Below are 23,864 nucleotides of genomic sequence, written 5' to 3' on the forward strand. Positions count from 1 at the left end.
CAATGAGCCAGGAGCCCAGCAAAGAAAGGCATGGAGGAGCTAAGCTAGCCTCTGACATCAGAACCCATCACACGGTGCATGAGAGCATGAGAGCTCTGCCGGGATGCACTTTCTACAGAGAGGATCACCGCACACATTTCCCGCAAGCTGTGTCCAAGCCAGGCTGGCTCTGAGTCTTGGGCAGGTGGCTCCGCTCTGCGTTTGCCCTCTGTGGACCCAGAAGTCCCTGATGCTTCTTAGGATCTTCCAAGGGGTTCTGTGCTCACCCTGACTCCCCTCAGCCTGAGCCTGATGAGCTGTGACCTGAGCTGCCTCCTGCCAGGGTCCTCCCTCCAGCTTCACTCACACTACTCCCGCCTGCCCCTGGGCCCACCTCCCAGCCCTCTGCAGCCATCCCTTCTGCCTCAGCCCCTCTGGTTTACCTCATCCCGGAAGACAAGGATACTTTCCTACCTGGTCCCCAAAGACACAGCCCCTCAACCCTCGGCCGCTGTACGGCTCCCCCAGGTGCGCCCTGGACCTCCAGGAAATACTTTCCCAAATCACTTTCAGAATTTTTTTTCACACTTTTAGAATTTTTAAAACATAGAGTGAGAAAAGAGAGAAAGTAATTAAGAGATGCTTTTTTTTTTCCCTGAGGAGAGAAATTGATAGTGGGATAGAAATTGGAGGGAAATTTTTTCGCTGAATAACCTCTTGCAGTTTTTGAACCTGGCATTGTATGAATGTACTACCCATTTAAAGTAAACTTATAAATAGAATTATACATAAAATTAAATGATATGCTCATAGGACCCTGATAGAGGTGCTTTAACCAGAGTGCACAGGGAGCTGCTTTGGAGTGAGAACTCACTTTGCACTTGGATCAGAACTATGCGGTTAGACTGACTTATTTGTAGTTTCATATATTATAAGTCTGTCTGTCCAACTAGACTCTAAGCCCCTTGCAGTAGAAGTATGTCCTTCCCCCTGAAGCCAGGAGGCACTGATGGGAACGTTAAAAGTATTCGTTTAACCTGTAGGTTGTTGGACATTCAGACAGTGGAGGTGGAGGAGGTGGGCTTCTTGCGAAAGGGGCTTGGCAGTGGCCCAGCCACCCTGCTCAGTGAAGAGGGTGGGATCTGGCCCTCCCACCATCCCACCCCACCTAAGATGGGAAAGGCCAACGGAGGGGAGGAAACTCCATTTGGCCCTAGTTCACCCACTCCCTCTCGCCCAGGAGCCATACCTGCAGAGCCAGTGTGACTGCTGCAGCTACCGTCTAGACCCGGAGAGCCCTGTGCGGATCCTGAACCTGCGCTGTCTGGGTGGCCACACAGAGCCCGTGGTGCTGCCGGTCATCCACAGCTGCCAGTGCAGCTCCTGCCAGGGTGGGTCTGGGCAGGGAGGGGACGGGGCAGGAGCCTGGGCTCCTGTGTTCACAACCCAGTGTTGTGAACCAGACCCAAGAACGCACGTGTAGCTCCTCACTCCATCCTTCTTCCTTGAGTCCTTCCAGTCCACGTTCTTCCTTCTTCTCAGTGTTCTTGTTAATTTCATCTCCTATCATGCATAAGCGTGGGTGTCTGGAGTAACTGCACCTAGTTCAAACCCCAGCTCATCTGTTTCCTTTGTTTCCTTGCTCAGCCTCCCTGACATCACCCTTTTTTTTTTTTTTTTGTGATGGGGTCTCACTCTGTCACCCGGGCTGGAGTGCAGTGGTGTGATCTTGGCTCACTGCAGCCTGGAATTCCTGGGCTCAAGTGATCCTTTCGCCTCAGCCTCCCGAGTAGCCAGGACCACAGGTCACAGGTGTGAGCCACCATGCCTGGCTAATTTTTCTTTTCCTTTTTTTTTTTTTTTTTTTTTGTAGGGACGGGGTTTCGCCATGTTGCCCAGGCTGTTCTTGAACTCCTGGGCTCAAGTGATCCACCTGCCTCGGCCTCCCAAAGTGCTGGGGTTACAGGCAGGAGCCACTGCACCCAGCCCCCGACCTCATCTTTTAAGCAAGGCTGACATTGCTATGCAGGCTTGTTGGGTGGACTTGGTGAGGGCACGCGTGTGAAGTGGCTGGCAGGTGCCTAGTTCTGTTAAGTACCTGCCATATGATAACCTGAGGTCCCACTGTGTGGCAGATGAAGGGGAAACAGAGGTGGAAGGCACCCGTGCCTCCTGGGTGGAGCACAGTGGAAGGCCTGGTGTTGGCTCTGGGCATCCTCCTGGCACCAGCCTGACCACTCTGCCTCTCTTACTAACCCATCTCTCCCTCACGTGTCCCCTAGGAGGTGACTTCTCAAAGCGCTAACAGGCTCCGCTGGGTGAGTCCACAGCTGTCCCTCTTGTGATCGTGGGACTCAGCAGCACTGGCCACGTCCTTCCACGTTCTCTCACCTGCCCCCAACTGGGGGCCCACGACTTGGCATTAGCGTGTTCCAAATAAAGTGACACTGGCAACAAGTCCCTGTGCAGCGTCTCCATCCTGGGGCTCAGAGGGAAGAGGGAGGGTGGGCCTGAGTCCTGGCCTGGACCCATGTGAGGACTTTGTCTCCTGGAGACCTCTGCGCATCTGCTATGGACTCAAGATGGCATTCCCCACGACTGGTGAACCTGGACAAATCATTCCCGTATCTGAGCCTCAGTTCCATCTGTAGCTGGACAGGGGTGAATGGAGCCTGAAGACCTCCCGTATTAGACGCCGCTAGTGTCCCAGGTCATATTCCTCCACCCAATATGATTTCAGCTGCAGCTGTGGAGGACAGTCCGCTACATGTGGGCTGATGTCTGCTTCTCCCTCTCCTTTTTATAACCTCCTTTTTTACAACACTGCTCTGCCCACCTCCCAATTGCTTTCCTTGTTTTATTCACCCCAAAGTCCTATCCTACCCTGTGAAGCCAGAGATAGCTAGCTAGAAGCACACTATTGAGCTAAGTACTGGGGACAAAAATCAAAAGAGGCCCACTGTGCTGCAAAAGACTAGCTCATCCTGTTCCATGGCTCCATGGTCTCCATTCCTTCTCAGGAGACCAAGCCTCCCCATTTGTCCCTCAGCATCACCACCTCTCATGCTATCCTCTTGTAAATCCCGCAGTCTCACCTGATCCCCCACACCACCTCTCCCTCCCAGATACCCCCTGGGGCCTCTGAGACTCCACATCTGTCTTCCGTAGACTCTGCTCCATTGTCCCCATCTCCCAAGGCTTCTTCCACCATCATGTCATGACTGACACTAGCTCGCCCATCCCTTGAAGCCTTCACTTCACCTGGAAGCTGAGACGTCATCCCACCTCCAGGCCAGGAAAAGAGATACTTGTCTTCTGTGACGCTGATGTTTATTGTTTCTGTTGAGCCAGTTCTCCCTGTTCCTCCTGCAAACAGCCCTCTTCCCGGGTTGTCTGAGCCACTCTGTAGTGACACCACCCTCCCTGACTCCCAGCTGCCACCCTGGTCACTCCCTATCATCCACAGAAGAATTTAACTCATGGCCCAGCATTCCTTTCCACCCATTTTCAGTGTCCATGTGGATACTCCACTCCAAATTCTGGCCTCACATTCTTTGCCTGCTCACCTACAATGACCTTCTTCACTCTGGCTTGGGAATCCACTCCCACGACTAGACCATTTTCAAAACCTCGCAAATATTTACTTACCAATCATGACTTCCCATCCCTCCAGCTGACTTGCTCTAGTACTCCACTGCTATAATTTATGGCTGCTTTTGTGATTTCAATTTCATTGACCCACCACTTTCTCACTTTTTTATTAGTCTCCTATTTTCCCTTGTGACACAGCTTAGATTCATGGTCTATATGTGATTCTCAACACCAACTGCACGTGAGAAGCACATGACATGAGGAGCTCTTAAAAAATATCAATGCCAGCTGGGCATGGTGGCTCACGCCTATAATCCCAGCACTTTGGGAGGCGGGTGGATCACTTGAGCCCGGAAGTTTGAGATCAGCCTGGACAGCATAGTGAGAACCCATCTCCACAAAAAGTAAAAAAACAGCTAGCCAGGCGTGATGGCACACTCCTGTAGTCCTAGCTACTCGGAAGGGTGAGGTGGGAGGATCCCTTAAGCCCAGCAGGTCAAGACTGCAATGAGCCAAGATCACACAACTGCCCTCCAGTCTGGGTGACAGAGTGAGACCCTGTCTCTTAAAAAACAAAAACAAACAAAAAAATTAAACAAATTAAAAAAATCAGTGCCCATGCCCCATCCTAGGCCTATTAAATCAGGATGTTTGAAAGGTCCATGGGTGATTCCAATGTGCAGCTGGAATTGAGAATCACTTTCCTACCATTATAATTACTCCTGCAAGTACTGTTCATTCCCTTGCTTTTCTGTGCCTCCTTCATATGTACCTGGCAATACTCCAAGCCAGGATGAAGCCAAATATCTACCCAACTTTCTGCTTCTAAACAGAATTTTGCAGCCAGGCTTTTTTAAAACTGAAATTTGTGATCATAAACTTCAAATTGGCCTTTAATTCAAGGTTTGAGGTAAGCTCTATTTCCCATTCTCCAAGATGACTTGGTATACCTTCTATTCCCCACTTCATTTTCATGAGATGATCTTGTCTCAAAGAGACATCATCGGATGGAAATTCCCTCAGTAAATCTACAAACAAATGTACATCTACTCCATCTTCTTCTTCCCTCCTGCCATAACCAAAAGTGTTGCTATCCCGGCCAGACGCGGTGGTTCAGGCTTGTAATCCCAGCACTTTGGGAGGCCAATGCAGGTGAATCAGTCGAGGTCAGGAGTTCGAGACCAGCCTGGCCAACATGGTGAAATCCTGTCTCTACTAAAAATACAAAAATTAGCAGGGTGTGGTGGTGCACGCCTGTAGTCCCAGCTACTCAGGAGGCTGACGCAGGGGAATTGTTTGAACCTGGGAGGTGGAGGTTGCAATGAGCCAAGATTGAGCCACTGCACTCCAGCCTGGGTGACAGAGCGAGACTCCATCTCAAAAAAAAAAAAAAGTGTTCCTATCCCTAGGAAGGGCCCTTGATACCCTGTTCCTAGACCCTCCTGATTTCTCAAGGACTTGGGTCCTTGCACTATCCCCCTTTGAATCATCAGTTTCCTTCCTATCAACACAGAAACAAGATCTTGTGTCTCATATCTTAGTCCTACTGCTTTGATTCCCCATTTCCCCCTGGATACTGCTCCATTTTTCTTGGAAAGATGGAAAACCTTTTATGGAAAAATGTGTCAAAAGAATGATTTACCCTAGCTGTCCTCCAGTTTTTTAACCCCCAAAAGAGAATCTGTTATAAAGACATGGGCAGAAATATAGCTCTTCAAGGTAGTGATATAGTCGAGGTGGTGAGTGGCAGGCCACTTGGAATCCACAGAGTCCTCACACTCTGCCTTCTCCTCCACATTTCTTGTGTCTCATTCCTTTTTTCAGTAATGCAGACTCCCCTACACTCCTCGAACGGAATTTAGGTCTATTCAACCTTGGCCAGAAGAGCAGAGCTGGGTAATGGAAAATGCTTACTTGAAGCCTGTGTAACATGGTGAAACCCTGTCTCTACTAAAAACACAAAAAAATTAGTTGGCCATTGTCTTAATCTGTATGTGCTTCTGTAACAAAATCCCTGGAACTAGGTAATTTATAAATTATGGATACTTATTTCTCATGATTCTGGAGGCTGGGAAATCCAAGATCAAAGCACCAGCAGTGTCTGTGTCTGGTGAGAGCCTGGTCTCTGCTTCCAGGAGGGCACCTTGTTGCTCTGTCCTCACATGGCAGAAGGCAGAGGGGCAGAAGGGCAAAGGGCCTAGCTAGTTCCCCCAGCACGCATGTGGTCACTAACACCTTCATGAAGGCATATCCCTACCCTGGACCCCTAAAAGTCTTTTTTTTTTTTTTTTTTTTTGAGACATGGTCTTGCTCTGTCACCCAGGCTGGAGTGCAGAAGCGTCATCTCGGCTTACTGCAGCCTCGACCACCCAGGCTCAAGTGATCCTTCCACCTCACAAAATTATTTTATTTTATTTTTATAGAGATGGGATCTCTCACTATGTTGCACAGGCTGGTCTCAAACTACTGGGCTCAAGTGATCCTCCTGTCTCAGCCTCCCAAAGAGTTGGGATTCGAGGTGTGAGCCACCGCACTTGGACAAAACTTCTCATAAGGACACTAATCCCACCATAAGGACCTGACCCTCACGACTTCATCTAAACCTCCCAAACGCCCCATCTCATGGGAGGGGAACACCGGTCAGTCCATTGCACCTCCTTTACCTGGCAGACCCTACCTCTTGCTTTAATTCTGCTGAGGCATCACTTCCGCAGGAAATCCTTGACTAAGCACCTCATATCCCCCACTGCTTCACTCTAAGGTGACAACGCGGGCTTTAATTCATGTTTTGTGCTTACCTCTTTCATAGCCCTTGTCTCTGTTTTGTAATTATCTGCTTCTGGTCTGATTCCCTAATAGATCGCGAGTTCCTTGAAGGCAAGGCCTTTGTCTCATTCAACTGTGTTCTCCCAAACCCTAGAACACGGCCTGACCCATGGTAGGCAACCAATGATACTTTCTGAGTGAATAGAACGAAAAGTATTGCCCTCCTTAATAAAAGAAAACCTAGAACTTCAAGGCTGACATTGGCCTTCGTGTAGCCCAATCAGAGCGCTTTGCCCTTGCTGCAGAGGACTAAAGGACGCCACGCCGCCGTTGCCTAGTAACTATCGCCGGAGGGAGGCGGGGAGGGTCGCAAGCGCGCCGCGGGCGTCCAATCAGGACCTGCATTCCGGGAGCCAATAGCAGCTTCGAGAGCCACTCACCTAGAGCGGACTACACTTCCCGTCACGCCCCGCCGCCTGGGGCTGGGCAGTGGCCGTAAAGCTGTTCGCTCGGTGCGACGTGAGTCCCAGCTCAGAGCTTATCCTGTGTTCACCGGCGCTACCGCCCCCCGACGTGAGAGAGCGAAGTTCTCGGGCCGCGCTCACTCCCTACCTGGGTGCCCTCCCCCTCCGGGAGCCTGGGTCCCCGGGGCGGTCGCGGCGGCTGCATCCTCAGGCCAGGCCGCGGGGGGAGGGGGCGGCACGGGCCTCCGAAAGCGGGGCCATGGAGCCCAGAGAGTCGGGGAAGGTAGGACTGGAAGGCCCGAGGGCCGCCCGCTCCCTCCCGAGGATCCCTGAGCCGGGCTCGGGCGAGGCGGGGCGGCTCGGGTGGAGGCCCCGCAGATGAGCCAGGCTTGCAGGGAAGGACTAGCCGGCCCGCCCTCTCTTCCCGCACTTCGGCGCCCGACCCCGGGAGGGTGGCGGAGAGGAGCGGACGCTCCCGTTCGGTGTCCACGCATCCTCCCCGAGCTGGCGAGCGGCCGCTGGGTCGATGCTGGGTTGGGTGACCCCCGAGTGGAGCGATGCGAAGGTGCTTCCTGTTTCCCTCACGACCTTCGGCGTTTTGAAGAGGCCCGGCTAAGGCTTGGAGTCTGGATCGGACGCCAGTGGGAGCTGCAGGGTGGGACGCTTGAGGGCTTGGCCCTGCCTAGATCCTCCTTCCCAAGAAAGGGCTGAAAAGAGAGGGCATCTGGCATGCTTTTTACCACTTCTGTTTCTAGGTTATGTACTTCATGGAATATCTGGGCATTGCTTAGAAACCTGTGTCATAAATTGGCTTTGGGCTAGAGGCTTTGAGTTGGAAGAAAAGGTGGAAAGAAAGTGCTTGGGGGCGGAGTTCAGGGATTTGACGGGATTGCCAAGAGCTTCCAGGCCGTGTCTTCCAAGACCAGTGTGGTTGTGGGCACATTAGCTCGGAGACAGTGGCAGCCTCTTGGGACTAACATCTTTCTGGATGTTGTTTGCTGCCAGTTCTCGAGTATTGTTTCTTATTTGGCACAGAGGAGAATTCTCTCAACAAACATTTTCGACTGTTTATTGAGTCCCTTAAAAAATTGTCCATTTAATAAACATTTGTGATCTGTGATTTGCATTGAACGAGATGCTGGAAGTATGAGGATAAATAGGAAATGATCACCTTTCTCAAGGAGCTCTCCTGCAGTTTTCACTTCAATAACTTGGACACGCCTGAACGGGCTGTCCCACACGAAAAGAGAGAAAAGGATAATGAGGTTCTTTTGATGCTGTAGTTTTTCCTGGGAAGACTAGGAAGGACTGTGAATTTCAAAAAAGGTGATTTCTCGCATGAGCATCTCTTCCATCTTCCCTCCCTCCACAAGCTACAGTGATGCATGTTCCAGACACGGCACCTACAGAGTACACGGTCCAAGACAATAAAACTCAACAAAACCCAAGGAAAGATGGAGCTTATGGCCCTTACGCTTTAGAAATATCCCCAGATTGGTTTAGATTGAACCTGAATTTGAATAAAGAGAAGCAAAATGTAGGAGGAAGAAGGATTATAAAATATTGGGATTGATATTGGAATCAGTGATTTGAAGTTGATTTCCAAGCTATTCTGTTCAGTCAGAGGCTTTCTTAGCCTTTAATGGGAGAAGAGAAATACGGTCATGCGCTGTATAACAAGGTTTCCATCAACACCACTCTCACGTACAATCCCCTGAGACTACAGTGGGGCTGAGAAATTCCTAACACCTGGTGACATCTTCATGATCCTGACCCTGTGTAGGCTTAGGCTAATGTGTGTGTTTGTGTCTTAGGTTTTAAGAAAGCTTAAAAAGTAAAAAAAAAAAAAAAAAAAAATTTAAAAATAGAAAACCTCATAGAATTAGAATATAAAGAGAAATACTTTTTGTTGATGGAATGGTTTGCTGGAAAATAAAAATACAAAAATATTTAAAGAAAAATATTGTACAGACGTACAATGCGTGTTAAGCTAAGTGTTATTACAAAAGAGTCAAAAGTTTAAAAAATTAAGTTTATAAAGTAAAACAATTACAATAAGCTAGGGTTAATTTATGATTGAAGAAAGAAAAATTTTGATAAATTCAGTGTAGCCTTAGTGTGCAGTGTTTATAAAGTCTACAGAAGTGTTCAGTCATGTCCTAGGCCTTCACGTTCTCTCACCACTCACTCACTCACTCACCCAGAGCAACTTCCAGTCCTGCAAGCTCCATTCATGGTAAGTGCCCAATACAGATGGACCTTTTTTTTTTTGTCTTTTCTACCATATTCTTACTGTACCTTTTCTGTGTTTAGATATGCAAATACTTACCATGTGTTACAGTTGCCTACAGTTTTCAGTACAGTAACATACTGTGCAGGATTGTAGCCTAGGGGGCAAAAGGCTATACCATATAGCCTAGATGTGTAGTAGGCTGTGCCATGTAGTTTTGTATAAGTACACTCTGTGATGTTCCATAATGACAGAACTGCCTAAGGACACATTTCCTAGAACTTATCCCTGTTGTTAAGCAACGCATGACTGTACAAACATTTTGGGAGGTAGAGGAGAAACCTGATTCCGTGTCCTGTCCAACAACTAAGTGAAACCTCAGAGACTGGAAATTTCACCCTTGATTATAATCTTGATTTTAGGGTATCTCAGAAAGGTGTTCACCCTTCCCAAGTACAGTTGTTTTCTAATATGGGAAATGAGAACTTCATACAAGAATGAAATAAAGTAATTACAAAACCAACTGTCAGTGTAAGATGTGTTGCAAATGAGTGACAAGGAATAGCGGTGCTGTTCTACAACTCCACTCCGAACAGCATTCTTATGGCTCAGAACTGGGAGACTACCTCGTGAGATAGTGGTTTGGTCTATTACTAGGCTCTTCCTTGGGTGCTGTTTTGTGGTCTTTATTAACTAAGAGCCATCCTGGGCCATTGGATTGATATCCCACATTGAATGTAGGACATCTTGCCTGTCATTGACAGAATAATGGATAAGGGCCAGACTTTTCCCTATCATGTTCTATCCCATGATCCTGTTTTATTTTCTTCCCAACCCTTATCACTAAACAAAATTCTCATGTTTATTTATTTACATATTTGTTGACTTGACTCTTACATCCCCAGCTAGAACAGTGGAGCAGTTCCTGGCACTTAATAGGGTCTCAGGAAGGAATGCTCCTAAAATAGCATCACTACAGGAGCCCTTTTGCTGCACAGTGTGGGTGCTCTGAAGAACACTGCAGCCCGCCACCTCATGTGCCTCCTAGGAGACTGTGCTGTTGATGCCCCCAAAGAGAAGTCTATATGTGTACTTGTTGCTGTATGTATTTGTTGCCTCAATGTTTCTGTTTCCTGGCCGTCTCTATCTTTCCTGTACAAGTGACTGATACTCCTTTCTAATTTTTTTCTGAACATGGTTCCATTATTGCACTTATATCTTAGTTGTCTGTCACCTCCTGATAGATTTTAATCTCATATCTTTGAATTACCATGCATCAGGCACATAGAAACACTTAAGTAATAAATGTGTGTTGAATGAAAAAATGAATTAAATGCCTATAAAATACTTTCCATATAACATGGTTGTGGGGAGAAGGGTGGTGTTGATGAAGGAAGTTATGAAATCAAGCAGCATAGATTTCCTTAACACTGGACTCTAGGGGGGATATAAAGCCTTCCTTGCTCAGGAGAAGGATAAATGCTTGGGCCAGGTGGTTAGGAAGTCCTTCCTGAAAGAGAACATGAATCATGACTTTATGGGTGGGTGGATTCTAAGTTGGTGGGAGGAAGTGGGCAGTCAGGATCTAAAGACTGGGAGTGTGAGATAGGCTGGGTGATTGCAATGATATGAATCTGGCTGGAGGAGGCGATGCACAGAGCTAAAGTTAGGAAGTGGGTTAGATTCAGACTGAGGGGACTTTGGTGCTAGACTGAGAAGTCAGACAGCTTTACCCTGTAGAGAGGGACTGGGAACCGCTAAAATAGAACATCGAGAGAGATTCTTTGCATTACACATAGATGAGGAACTCCTCTTATTCACGCAGATTTGTGTTTTCTTTACATTGCAGTCACCTGGAATCAGAAGGCTCTTGCTATAATATTGCTGAAGAGAGATACCAGGTGTTAGTGTTATCACTCTTGCTAGGAAGACACTATTATCCAAATGGACAGTCCTAGCCGTGCTCCTCCTCAGGTGGAGCTAACGTGATGGGTTCCTTGGCCCTTATGCTCACCTGTGCATGCCCGGGAAGGATGGGCATGAAGAGGGACCCCGGCAGTCCTGAATCACAAGTGTTTTAACCTGCCCCAATCTGGACAGGCTGCCCTCCCATCCCGGGATACAGCAGTCATCCTGAATCTGCCTTCAGCCTAATCTTGGGGTTGTCTTCAATGCTTCCCCACATTGGCTGTCCCTAGGTTGTATCTCATGGTGACTCCTGTTTGTCCGCTTTCTTTTAGTGGAGCCTGTCTTCCAATCGGTTTTTGGAAATATTTCATTTTGCTTTGGAAGACACTCGAGCAAACAGTTATTTAAATGTACACATTTGGCAGTACAATGCCATTTTTGTTTTTAAAACTGTTCATACATGTTCATAGACTAAAGACTGGGAGGTTATATACCAAATATTAACAGATTCTTAGGAAAGAAGGGTAATGAAAAGTAGTTCTTTTTCAATAAAGGGAATGTAGGTGATCTTAATACATTTTTTTCTGCTTATTTCTATTGTCCAAATTTTCTGCAGTCAACATAAGAAAAATCTATTATAATAGTGACCGGTAAGAATGATTGATATCATTTTCCTGAAGAAATGTGTACTGTTGAGGTTAAAATCGATATTCCACCTACTTTAAATGGCATGCTGTTATTTCCCAATGTTATTTTTCTTTGCAGTGAGAAATTTGTTTTTTGTTGATGATTTGATTTATTACTTTTTAAAATTTCTTTAACTAGGTAATGTTTTCATGGCACGAAACTTAAAATGATAAACATTTCTACTTCTTTTTCTGTTGATTTCTTTTATAACACTTCGTTGCGTGGCTGCGGTACCTTACCTCTTTGATGGTATAGCTTGATGATAGTTTTTTTTAAGTTTTTTTCTCCAGGCCTCCCCTCCATTTTCTTAGCAACCTGCCCCCTCCCGCACCCCAACGCCTCCCGTCTATTTTGGTCTCTATAGTCCCTGTTAGATCCTTTCCCCAAGTGTCTGGTAGTCCAGTCTGCTGACATTTAGTGGTGGAAGACCAAAAATCTAATAGCTCTGTGCTTGTGCGAGGGAGGACGGGCTTATCAGCTGGAGCCTCATGTAAAGGAACCTGGGGAGGCATTTGTTGGCACACAGCCCTCCCCTAGTTCTTGTTACATTGTGCTGCCTGCCCGCCCTCCCATGCTGGAGGTTTCCCGTGCTGGAAGATGCCAAGCCTTTGAGGATGCAGAGTGTACCTTGGGTGGTTCTCCGCTTTGCCCGCTGCTGGGTGAGGGTTTGATTTTCTTGGATCTGCTGAAGTGACTGCTTTTTCATCTGCTTCTTGGTTTTGAAGAGCGTATTGCTGTCATCTCCTTGTTGTGCCCCCTATTATAGTGGGGGTTTTGTTTTGGGGAGGGGGTCTTTTAAATTCACGGGGAATAAACAAAATTAAATAGGCTTGTTTAATCTGCCATCTTAATCTGGAACTCCTCCAAACACTTTCTGAACTCCCTACCCCGTAGAGCCCCTTTACAAGCTACACGGGATGTAGATCTCAGCCCCAAAGCATTGCCTGTTTTCGTCATCGACTTCATTCACAGACATAGTTCTAAATGACTTTCAGCTATTTCTAGAAATTAGACACATCTTCCTAAGCGAAAGTTTACCATGTTTAAGGTTCCATGAAAGCATGTGCCCTAAATTGTTGCCCAGCCCCTGGCTGAGAAGGAACAGGCGTGTGGGAGGCGGGCGAAGAGCACGCAGGGAGGGGACGGAGAATCTCCTGAGCCAGCCTCTTTCACGGCTTAGTTTTGTTTCAGTGCATGGCACTTCCCAGAAGAGACGAGGCTCCTTCTCACTGTGATCTGTACCCAGGTGGGGAGAGATGGGGTGTGGGCCATGCATGTAAATTGACAACACCCCTCCCCGTGTAGGGTGCCCTCAGGTGGTCAGGAACACTTTTGGAAGATAAATCTAAGGAAGAGGGTGGTACTTAGCAGCTGTCATTTTCCTTTCAGGCTCCTGTGACGTTTGATGACATCACTGTGTACTTACTCCAGGAGGAATGGGTGCTGCTGAGCCAGCAACAGAAGGAGCTCTGTGGTTCCGACAAGCTGGTGGCACCACTGGGTATGGGTGCCCATCCACATCCCTGCCACCGTCAATCTAGATCAGCATTCCCAACCTCATCTGCGTCAGGAACACTGGAGAGAGTTTTCTAGAATCCAAGCATTTGTCTAGGCATCTTTACTCCACCTATCTGCTCGATCCCGTATCTACCTTAATTGCATGCAAATTCACACATCACCCTTTCTCTTCTCCCCTTAAAATGGTCAAGAGAAGTGGGGCAATCTGGCAGGCCTGGGCTAGACTCCTGAGTCTGTCTCCTGGTGCCTCAGAATGCCCCAAGGGGCCAGGAGGGAAACTCGGAAACTAGGCCTGTGGATCTGTGGAGCCCGTTGGACGCTGGAGGTAGGAAGCAGTGGTGGCAAGAGCATCACATTTGTGATGTGGAAATCTGGTCTCAATCCCAGCTCTCCACTGAATACTTGAATGCCCTTGGCCTTTTTAAGCCTGAATTTCTGTTGTCTTAGGGTTGTTGTAGATATTAGTGAGATAAAACAGTTTAAGAGTTTGCGCAAGTGTAGGTATTTTCATCTCATCTATTTTTTGAATGGTCTTTCCTTTGATTCTTTGGGTAGACTTTCTGTGCCAAGGACAGAGGTGGTTGGTTGTATTTCAACATGTGTGTACACATATGCACTGTTTGCTGATTGCAAGTTGGTGACTGTCTACCCTGCCTGTCTTTTCCTTATTTCATCTTGGCCCCTGTGTAAGGCATGGTAGAAGCAACAATCAGCATTTTGTGGGTGGAAGGACTGCAGCTGGGGTGAGTCTTCCTGGGCCAGCTAAAAGAGTTTGAAAACCACTGATTCTTCCAAACCAGAAGTTGCAGAATAGCAGCTCATGGGCCAGGTATGGCTCACTGCTTGAAGTTTTGTTTTGCTTTGTTTTTTGGCTTTCATTTCTTTTGTTTGGCTTCTTAAAAATATTTAAGTAAATTGTCAATATTTAGTTATTAGGAGTTTTCACATAAGAATATGGATTTCTGGCATCTCTTGACAAACGGGATGGTGTGGCAGGGCTGAGCCTGCATCCTGAGTGGCAGCCCTTCTGCAGCTGAGTAGCTACTGTTCCCTTACGTCTTGCAGGTTGCCACAGCCCCTGCACTTGGCTTGGTTTCTTCTGTTATATTACCAGGCTGGCCCCTCTCAGCATTTGGGTTTCTGACCCATAGTTTTTATACCTGTTTAGCCTTCTTGTGCCCTCATTCCTTTCTCCTAGTCTCCTATTCTATTAGGGGCCTCACAGATAAGAGTTTCTAAACCACTGAACCACTGTGCTGAACCACCAAGACTCCTACTTTCCTCCTTGGCCCCTTATCTCACCATGCCGAGAGATGTCGCAGACAGATACCTCCTTCGTGTTGTGACCCAGAGCCAGGTATTCATAGTGCTTTTCTCTCTCTCTCTCTCTTTTTTTTTACTCAGGACCAACTGTTGCCAATCCTGAGCTGTTCTGTAAATTCGGACGAGGGCCAGAGCCATGGCTTGGCAGCGTCCAGGGCCAGAGGAGCCTTCTGGAGCATCACCCAGGTGAGTGTGGACCTGCACTCAGGGGCGGGTGCTTGGCTGGAGAGGGAGCAGGGGCAGCCCCAGGACTTCAGGCTCATCCTCTGCCCTTCCTGTTCTCCACCGACTGGCACTGCTCTTTTCCTCTCAGGTGTCATCTGATTAATATCTAAATATACACACTGCCCCTAATGTCCTTCTCCAACCTCTCATCTCCCATTGTCTTATTTCTACCCAGGAGAATATGTTTATTTATAATTATTATGAGTTCCATGAAGGCATGACTTTGTCTTATTTATAACCATATTCCTAGTGCTTAGAACAATACCTGGCACCCAGCCGTTGCACAATAGATAATCACGGAATGAATGAATGAATGAATGAACAGCTGTCTGCTAAGTTCTAGGGATTTATCTTTTCTTTCCTCTTTCGATAAGACCCTCCTGTTCAGGGGTTGGCTTAGCCAGGCCAGATGACATCTTGGCATTATGTAAAATAACTGAGTTAACCCGGCCCCTACTGTGGGAGAAGAGGGAGGTGGGGAACAAGATCCTGTATGAATCAAATCACAGAAGTTTGTTTTCCCTTGTGATTTCTCTCAGACCACAAGGAGCTCTAGACAGCTTTGTGACTCTGGAAAGTATCATAGAGACAAATTTGTTTTGTTTCATTTCTCCTTGCTTGGCTCTTATTTTGAGCCTTCTGACTCTTATTAACAGCTTCATGCCCCTACAGTTTTGTAGACCAGTCTGTTGGCCTGGCACAAAAAATGTTGAGTCCTCAGCCACTGGGCATTGGAACTTATGTTGGTACATAAGAAATGGTTCCACAGGAGTTAGAGTCTTTTGAGTTGCATTTCATCTAAGTGAATAAAGAAACTTCTAGTTCAGCTTGAAGAAGAAAGATGTGAGGTCATGAGAGTCCTCATCTGTTTGAAGGTTTATGTTATAAGAAAGGAATTAGACTTGAGTTTCTCTTGGGGACTGGGTCAGCATCCAGTACTTTGAGGTAGAAGTATTCGAAGATAGATTACAGCTTAAGGAAAACTACCTGGGGACGAAAACTGCCTGCCCAGGAGATAGGTAGCTCTCTTCCCCTGGAGTTGCGGTGTGTGGCTTTAATGATCTTTTTAAAATCCTATATTCTATTATGTCAGTGTTCTTACCCATAAATAAATTTTGACTCCTGAAGATTGTACGTTTCATGGATCAGATTGCAAAGATTTCCTTTTGGCCGGTTGTATCTGTCCTTTAAATTCAAAAAACAAAAAGGAGGGGGAGGGTTCCGTAAAGCCCATCCCTTTGGCTTTATTCTGGATTAGGTGAGGGAAGGGCTTGCAGACTTGGCCAGGACTAGAAGACAATTCAGATGTGTGTGTGCGCGCTTTCCGTCTTTCATATTTGGTGTACCTCAGAGCCCCTGTGAGTTGCAGTGGCTCTAACTATAGGATTTTAAAGCAAATCCCTTCTGTCTCTTCTCTAAAGGAAAAAAACAGAAGGGCTACATGGAAGAAATGGAGGTGCAAGGTCCCACCAGGGAGAGTGGACAGTCCCTCCCGCCTCAGAAGAAAGCCTGCCTTTCCCACCTCAGTACAGGCAGTGGACACATCGAGGGAGACGGGGCAGGAAGAAGCAGGAAACTTCTGAAGCCCCGATCCATCCAGAAGTCGTGGTTTGTGCAGTTTCCGTGGCTGATCATGAATGAGGAGCAGACGGCTCTGTTCTGCTGTGCTTGCCGAGAATACCCCTCCATCAGGGACAAACGGTCAAGACTAATAGAAGGTTATACAGGACCATTCAAGGTGGAGACTCTCAAATACCATGCCAAGAGCAAGGCCCACATGTTCTGTGTCAATGCCTTGGCAGCAAGGGACCCCATCTGGGCAGCCCGGTTCCGGAGCATCAGAGACCCACCTGGTGATGTCCTGGCCAGCCCGGAGCCACTCTTCACTGCAGATTACCCCATATTCTATCCCCCAGGGCCTCTGGGAGGATTTGATAGCATGGCTGAGCTCCTGCCAAGCTCAAGAGCTGAACTAGAGGACCCTGGGGGGAATGGAGCAATTCCTGCAATGTATCTAGACTGCATTTCAGATTTGAGGCAAAAAGAAATCACTGATAGCATCCACAGCTCCTCAGACATTAATATTTTATATAATGATGCAGTAGAATCCTGCATTCAGGTAATACATTTATAATGATTGCTGTGTCTTACAGAGAAGGACTCTATACTGACAATAATGTATATCCATGCTGATGATGGAAAAAAGCATACTAGTGATAACCCACTGCTAACATCATAATGTTAGCGTATACCAACATGCTTATCATGGACTAGGCATTGTTTTAGATGTGTTCCATGTATTATCTCATTTAATTTGGACAACAACCCTATTATCATCTCCTTTTTGCAAATAACATAATTAGTGAGATAGAACATTTCTACTTCTGGTATAAAGGAAACAATCATCTTTATTCAGAATCCAAAATAAACACAGATCTCAAGAAATAGCCTACAACCACAAAATCACAGAGCTCTTAAATAGTCAATATTTAAATTTGTTTTGTTTAAGAGACAGGGTATCGCTCTGTCACCCAGGCTGGACTGTGGTGTGATCATAGCTCACTGCAGCCTTTACCTCCAAGGCTCAAGCAATCCTTCCCACTCAGCCTCCCAAGTAGCTGGGACCACAGGTGTGTGCCCCCACACCTGGATAATTTTTTATTTTTCGTAGAGATGGGAATCTCACTATATTGCCCAGGCTGGTCTTGAACTCCTGGACTCAACCAGTCCTCCCACCTCAGCCTCCCAAAATGCTAGGATTACAGGTATGATCTACCGCACCTGGCTAGTATTTTTTAAATTTTAAGTTTGGAGTCATGTTGCACTTTTAAACATTGCAGTTTTACATGTTGTTTGATGTAATAATGTTTCTGATGTTGCTGTGAGGCCGGTAGAGCAGGTGCTATTAAACTCGTCTTGTTGGAAGAACACAGACTTTGGAGGAAGTGACATGTCCGGGGTCCTAGAGCTCTTGTAATCAGTGCCAGAATCTGCCCAGAGTCCTGAGCTGCCAGTCCATGCTTTCCTTCCACTCCCCGCAGCACTGGTGGGCGCTAAAGTACTCTAGCGCCCACCTTAGGTTTCCTTTGTAGTTACCGAATGCTTTGGAACGTTGTCCTGTAAGGAAACTACGTTCATTGGAAGCTTCCGCATTTCTCTCCTATTGCATAGAAGTAGAATTTTACAACAAATCATTTTTAACTCCCCTCCAGGAGTCTGGTGAGAATAGCTCGGAGGTTCCTCCTAGAGCTGACATCATAAGGAATCCAGTTCAACTTCGTAAACTCTCATTTTTCCAAAATCCAGAAAAACAGCATAGCTTGTTTCTTTTCCTCTTCCTGATATTTTTTAGTATTAGAAGCTAATGAACCGATCTAACCTTTTATCATCTGAATTCAGCAGTGAGGCATGTGTAAACCAGTCACCGGTCGTAAGCATCTTTAGCTTTTTTGACCACCTCTTTGTTCCCATCCCATTGGGAAATCTTAGCAGGTGCTCCTAGAGGCACACGGTCACCTTTTAGTTGTAGGTGACCAGGAGGCAGCTCTCAGGACTCTGAGGACAGCATGCAGTGAGAGGCTCTGCCCAGCTGCCTGTTCTTTCCACACGCTTTCATTTCCGCCCAGGAGATCCTAGGATCTGACTGAATCTCACTTGGTTTTTACCTACTAATTCTGGCCTCCTGAATTTGATTCTTTGACTTTCAATGGATAAATTAATTCCTCTGAGTGCATCTGGGCCTCTTGGTGAGCTTCCCAGGAGAAATAGGGCTTCCAAAGGCCCCAGAAGTGTCGCGTGGGAATCTGGCTCGGCAGGCGGTGCTGAGTGGCCACTGCTCTTTGTTCCAGGACCCTTCTGCAGAGGGGCTGTCGGAGGAGGTTCCTGTGGTGTTTGAGGAGCTGCCGGTGGTGTTCGAGGATGTGGCAGTGTATTTCACCCGGGAGGAGTGGGGCATGCTAGACAAGTGGCAGAAGGAGCTGTACAGAGACGTGATGCGGATGAACTACGAGCTGTTGGCATCCTTGGGTAAAGACGCACCGAGCCTCTTATTGGCCACCCTCATTTGACTTGGGAAGCCCACAAGGGGAGCTGTGGCTTGTGGTTATCTTCCCATTCCTGCCCCCTCCCTGTGTGTAGGCAGAGACTGATCCTGTCTTTTGCACCTCAGAACTCCCCTGCTTGGGGTAACTGTGCTTTATCACCTTCTCATCCACCCATCTGTTCATCCATTCGTCCCCCACCAGACATTTTGGAGTACCTACTATGTGCCAGATGAACACAGCTGATCCATGGTCTCTGCTTTCAAGGGCCTAGCACATTTGTGGGAGAGACAGACATTTTAATAAGAAACTATAAAATAATACAGTCTCCCATAAAAGAGCTTCCAGAAGAGTACCCGGGGCTACTGAAGAAGAGGGATTTGATTTCCTGGGCATTGGCGGGAGGAATCAGGAAGCCTTTATAGAGTAGGAAATGTTTTAATTGAGTTCAAAACCAGGTGGATCAGAAGGAGGAAGGGCATTGAGCCATGATGGAGGGGACGGCCTGGCAGAGCCACCCCTATCTATGCAGCCCAGGGCTAAGGCTCCTGCATCCTGGCCAGGCGCCGGCAAGGGCTGGCAGCCTTCAGCACGGGAGTCATGGGGTTTGGACCTTGGCAGATTAGGAAGAGGGCAGTGCCTCTTACTCGTCAGGATGGTGCTCTCCTCTCCTGCATCTGCTGTTTTATCTTCTCTTTGCCTCTTTCTGGCAGATTAGCAAGGTTCTTATGAAGCATCAAGATGGAAAGACAACTTTTTTTGTTGGAGACAGAGTCTCGCTCTGTCGCCCAAGCTGGAGTGCGGTGGCGTGATCTTGGTTCACTGCAACCTCTGCCTCCCAGGCTAATTTTTGTTTTTTTAGTAGACACGGGGTTTCACCACATTGGCGAGGCTGGTCTTGAACTCCTGACCTCAGTTGATCCACCTGCCTTGGCCTCTCAAAGTGCTAGGATTACAGGTATGAGCCAGCACACCTGGCCAACATGTTTTTGTCATTGTTCATAACTTTTAAATGGCTTCCCAAACATTCAGAAGTGACTTAAATTATTTATTTTGTGGTGACAGAGGTTTCGTCGTCATGCTCTAGGTTAGGTGTATCCCTTCAGAGTATCACTGCCCCTGCTGTGCTGAAGAGCAGTGAGAGTGAGGGCAAAATTCACACTTGTCTTAAAAATGCATACCCTCTACAAAAAGTTGGGTTTTCCTTTAATGTAATTGGCACTAGCAACTCAGTTTCACTGTGAAGCCCCCAGGCGATTGTGAAGGTACCAGGCGATGGTGTTGCCAGCCCAGGGCAGCTTCTGTGGCAGTGCAGGGAGGGCTGGCCAGGATTGTTTAGCCTGTGCCTGTTTCCTCGCGTTTTGTGTTTTGACAGAGCATGATCTAAACATTTTATCAGTTTCTTTTTCATTTACCTAAATTAGGCAGTAGGGAAATCTCAGCTAACTAAGGTCTTTAAGTTTTATTTGGATGAACAAAAAATGTAATCAGAGGGAAGGGAACTCATTCTCCTTGAGGGTCAGAGGCAGGAATCAGAAAGGCTTTCTAGGGGATGGGCCTGGCCTCTCCGGTTGTCCGTGAAATTGAGACAAGTGTGGGAGTCTAGAAACGGAGTTGCATGTGTGTGATTCCTTTCAGTTACTTTAATTGGGTCTCTGGTTATCCTTTAACTATCCCCGAATTTAAACAGTTCTTCATGTTTGAGATATAGAGGCATCTTAAGGAGCCTGGAGACTATGGGCAGGGCCTGACATAAGCTATTTGTATGTTTAAAAGTAATATATAATAGTATTAAATTGGGATATAAAGTAGTGTTAAAACATAGTGGAGATTCTCTAATTGTTATTATTTTTACTTTGGCTTGTTTTTTTTCTATTTCCCACACTTTACCCTCCATAACAAATGCTTTAAGAGTTGAAAACCAAATATTATTTTGCATTATCTTTTAATTATTTGTTTGTAAATAGAGCACAAAACTTCTTCTTGGGGTGAACTCAGTTTTGTTTGTGTGTGTGTGTGTGTGTGAGACAGGCTGTCACTCTGTTGCCCAGGCTGGAGTGCAGTGGTGCCATCATAGCTCACTGTAACCTTGAACTCCGGGGCTCAAGCAATCCTCCTGCCTTAGCCTCCCAAGTAGCTGGGACTACAGGCGCATGCCACAACACCTGGCTAATTTTTAACTTTTTTTGTAGAGATGGGGTCTCACTTTGCTGCCCAGGCTGGTCTCAAACTGCTGGACTCAAGTGATCCTGCTGACTCAGCCCCCCAAAGTGTTGGATTATGGCGTGAGCCACTGCACCTGGCTTGCCATATCTGATGAAGTCTGTTGCTTCTTCCCAAAAAGCAGCCAGAAATCTCAATTACATCCCACTGTTAAGAAACTAATATTTGTCATTAACAGAAATAGGCCAACATAGGGACTATGTGGGTAGCCCTTGCTTTTATTTGTAAAGGTGTCGTCGTATGCTGAGTGGCCACTCACTGCAGGTGGGCAGTTTCTTGTCCACAGGAGAAGTCGGTAACTACAGCCAGGCCTTACAGAGCTGGGGGAAGGTGCTGTGTCACTCATGGAAACCAACACTGAGTGGGAGGGCCCTAAAGAAGATGAGCAGGGGAGTTCAAGTCCCCCAGGTGGTGTCTGGGAAGCCAGCTTCTCCACGGCAGGGCATGCGTTGATGGCCTCCAAGTGGGGGCAGCCAGGAGCTAGAGAGAGAAGAGCCAAGGTGAGGGGCTAGAGTGGCATCTATTTATTTATTTGTTTGTTTGAGATAGGGTCTCTCTATATTGTCCAGTCAGGACTGAAACTCCTGGGCCCAGGCGATCCTCCTGCCTCCATCTCCTGAGTATCTGGGATTACAGGCACACGCACTGCACCTGGCTAGAGTGGCTTTTGTAGAATGGATTCATGGGATAGGGCCTGCTGGCCCTTGGTGAAGTTAGCCTGGAAGGATGAGGAGTCCTTTGTAGGCCAAACCATTGTTATGGACTGTTATGGAATGTGGGTGTTTGTGGGTGTGTGCACGCACTCGCCACAGTTTTGTGCCCTTGTTCTTTTTCCATTACTAAGTCATAGAAAACGCTGAAAATTCCCCTGTTTCATTTGTTTGGAAAGGAACAAAAAGAAGAGGTTTTGATAAGATGTAGGCTGCAGCTTCAGAGAGGTACCATCAGGGTATGGTATTCCTGGGCCAGGGTGGTGGCACCAGCGGCAGTCAAAGGTGGACAGTCCCCAAAGGGAATATAAACGGAGGCAAACAGATTTGGGAACATTTGATCCCTGTTTGTTTTCAATTATTCTTTAAAAATATTTCTGCCGGGTGCAGTGGCTCACGCCTGTAATTCCAGCACTTTGGGAGACTGAGGCAGGTGGATCACCTGAGGTTGGGAGTTCGAGACCAGCCTGGCCAACATGGCAAGACCCCGTCTCTACGAAAAATACAAAAATTAGCCGGGCGTAGTGGTGCGCGCCCTTAGTTCCAGCTACTCGGGAGGCTGAGGCTGGAGAATCGCTTGAACCCGGGAGGTGGAGGTTGCAGTGAGCCAAGATCGTGCCACTGTACTCCAGCCTGGGCGACAGAGCCAGACTCCATCTCAAAAAAAAAAAAAAGAAAAATGACAGTCCCCTGTCCCACCTTTCTCTTTTACAAAGTCCTGTTCCCCAGAATCTTGTAGCTGTTTCTTCCAGAATTTGCCGCATTATTTCTAAATAATATATGTGGACATTATCTTAGGAGGGACGGACTCCCGCAGGACGCGCTCATAAAACAGTTGCATCCTCCTGCTCACTGCTGAGCATGTCAGCTCTGGGGACCTTTTCTTTCTCACCCTCTGGGTTAAATCTAGGCAGGGCCTGGAACTTTTTCTTGTCACACTCAAATAACATAAAATCTTCCTGTTCTAATTTCAGTGAGCTCAATGCCTGGTACAAAACTCTTCAAAAGTGTCCTGATCAAAAAGACAGAGAAAGGCTGGCAAACTACCTTAATTAAAGGAGACTGAAGAGGTGTGACAACTTGAGTGCATGATGCTAGGACAGATGCTGGGCTATAGAGACATTGTGGGGACAAGTGAAGAAATTTAGTATGAACTTAGATTAGATAATAGTATGATATCAGTGTTGAGTTTCCTGGTTTTGATCATTATAACTCTGATTGTGTAAGACACCTTTGCTTTCTGCTGCCCCATTTCAAATGACTGCAGACTCATGTATTATCTCACAACTCTGCAGGTCGGGAGTCCAGGTGGGCCTGATCAGGTTCTCTGCTTAGGGTCTTAGCCCAAACCAAGGGGCCGGCCAGGCAGGCTCCTGTCTGGAGGCTCTGAGCTCACTTATGCTGTTGCCAGAATCTAGCTCCTTGCAGTTCTCCTGCTGCCTGTCAGCGGGGAGCACTTTCAGCCCAGGAGCTGCTCTCGGGTGCTTCCCTGTGGCCCCCTCCGTGCTCAGGCAGGCAGCAGTGTGTGGAATCGTCATGTGCCTTGAAGCTCTGACTTCCTGGGCTGCTGCCAGCTGAGAACAGCACCAGCTTTTAAAGAGCTGTGTAATTAGGTCGGCTCCACCGGCTAATCTCCCTTTGCTGTGCAAGGTAACATGATGACAGTGTGACCTCACATCCTGTTCAGAGTCCCCTCACCTCAAGGGGAGGAGGTTAGGCCAGGGTGAGGGCCCTGGAGTCCATGTTCGAATCCCACCTACTACCTATGAAAGGGTCCTTTTTTGTTGGGTAATACACATGAAGTATTTAGGAATAAAGGGGCATGCAAACAATTTACTCTCAAATGGTTCAGAAACATATTGTAGCTGTATGTACAGACCCAGCAGGAGAGCGTGCCTGTGAGCTCACAAGCATGCTGGAACACATGGGGCAAAATGTCAATGATTGGAGTTCCTTGTGTTATTCAATCTTTTCTGTAAATTTGAAATTATATCAGGGATTTACCAAAAGGAAAATTTAGGAAACAAAAGCCCCGTCTCTGTGTAGTAGTAGAAAATCTGGACTTCATTTAACACTCAATTCTTGCCTTTCCCACCTCAACCTGCTGTGGCTGTAGAATCTGGACCCATGCCATAGGAAGAAAGGGGCTCCTCTTCTCCCACCCCCTGCTGGTTTCAGAATTTCTGACTCATCTTCAGTG

General features: G+C 47.2%; 1 protein-coding gene and 1 pseudogene across 10 annotated transcripts in view; both read left to right on the top strand.

The window, feature by feature from the left end:
• SSPOP (SCO-spondin, pseudogene) overlaps positions 1 to 2,428 on the top strand; it is a 60,639-nt pseudogene extending 58,211 nt beyond the window's left edge. Inside the window, exons 102-103 of the transcript XR_008527618.1 lie at positions 1,220 to 1,370; positions 2,262 to 2,428. The product of XR_008527618.1 is annotated as an SCO-spondin, pseudogene (transcript). The remainder of the gene's footprint in view (positions 1 to 1,219; positions 1,371 to 2,261) is intronic.
• A 4,393-nt stretch (positions 2,429 to 6,821) lies between these two features.
• ZNF862 (zinc finger protein 862) overlaps positions 6,822 to 23,864 on the top strand; it is a 29,025-nt gene continuing 11,982 nt past the window's right edge. The window contains exons 1-6 of one of the 9 annotated variants that reach the window (XR_008527607.2): positions 6,846 to 9,036; positions 9,936 to 10,131; positions 13,015 to 13,126; positions 14,548 to 14,652; positions 16,113 to 16,810; positions 18,540 to 18,717. Coding sequence is in view for 8 of the 9 variants with exons in the window: in XM_054560715.2 (XP_054416690.1) it covers positions 10,066 to 10,131; positions 13,015 to 13,126; positions 14,548 to 14,652; positions 16,113 to 16,810; positions 18,540 to 18,717 (1,159 nt within the window). In the remaining variant the exon portion in view is untranslated. The other 8 variants (XM_054560718.2, XM_054560715.2, XM_024249977.3 and 5 more) reach the window with 8 other exon arrangements.

The sequence above is a fragment of the Pongo abelii genome, chromosome 6 (assembly GCF_028885655.2).
Source record: "Pongo abelii isolate AG06213 chromosome 6, NHGRI_mPonAbe1-v2.0_pri, whole genome shotgun sequence".
Classification (NCBI taxonomy): domain Eukaryota; kingdom Metazoa; phylum Chordata; class Mammalia; order Primates; family Hominidae; genus Pongo; species Pongo abelii.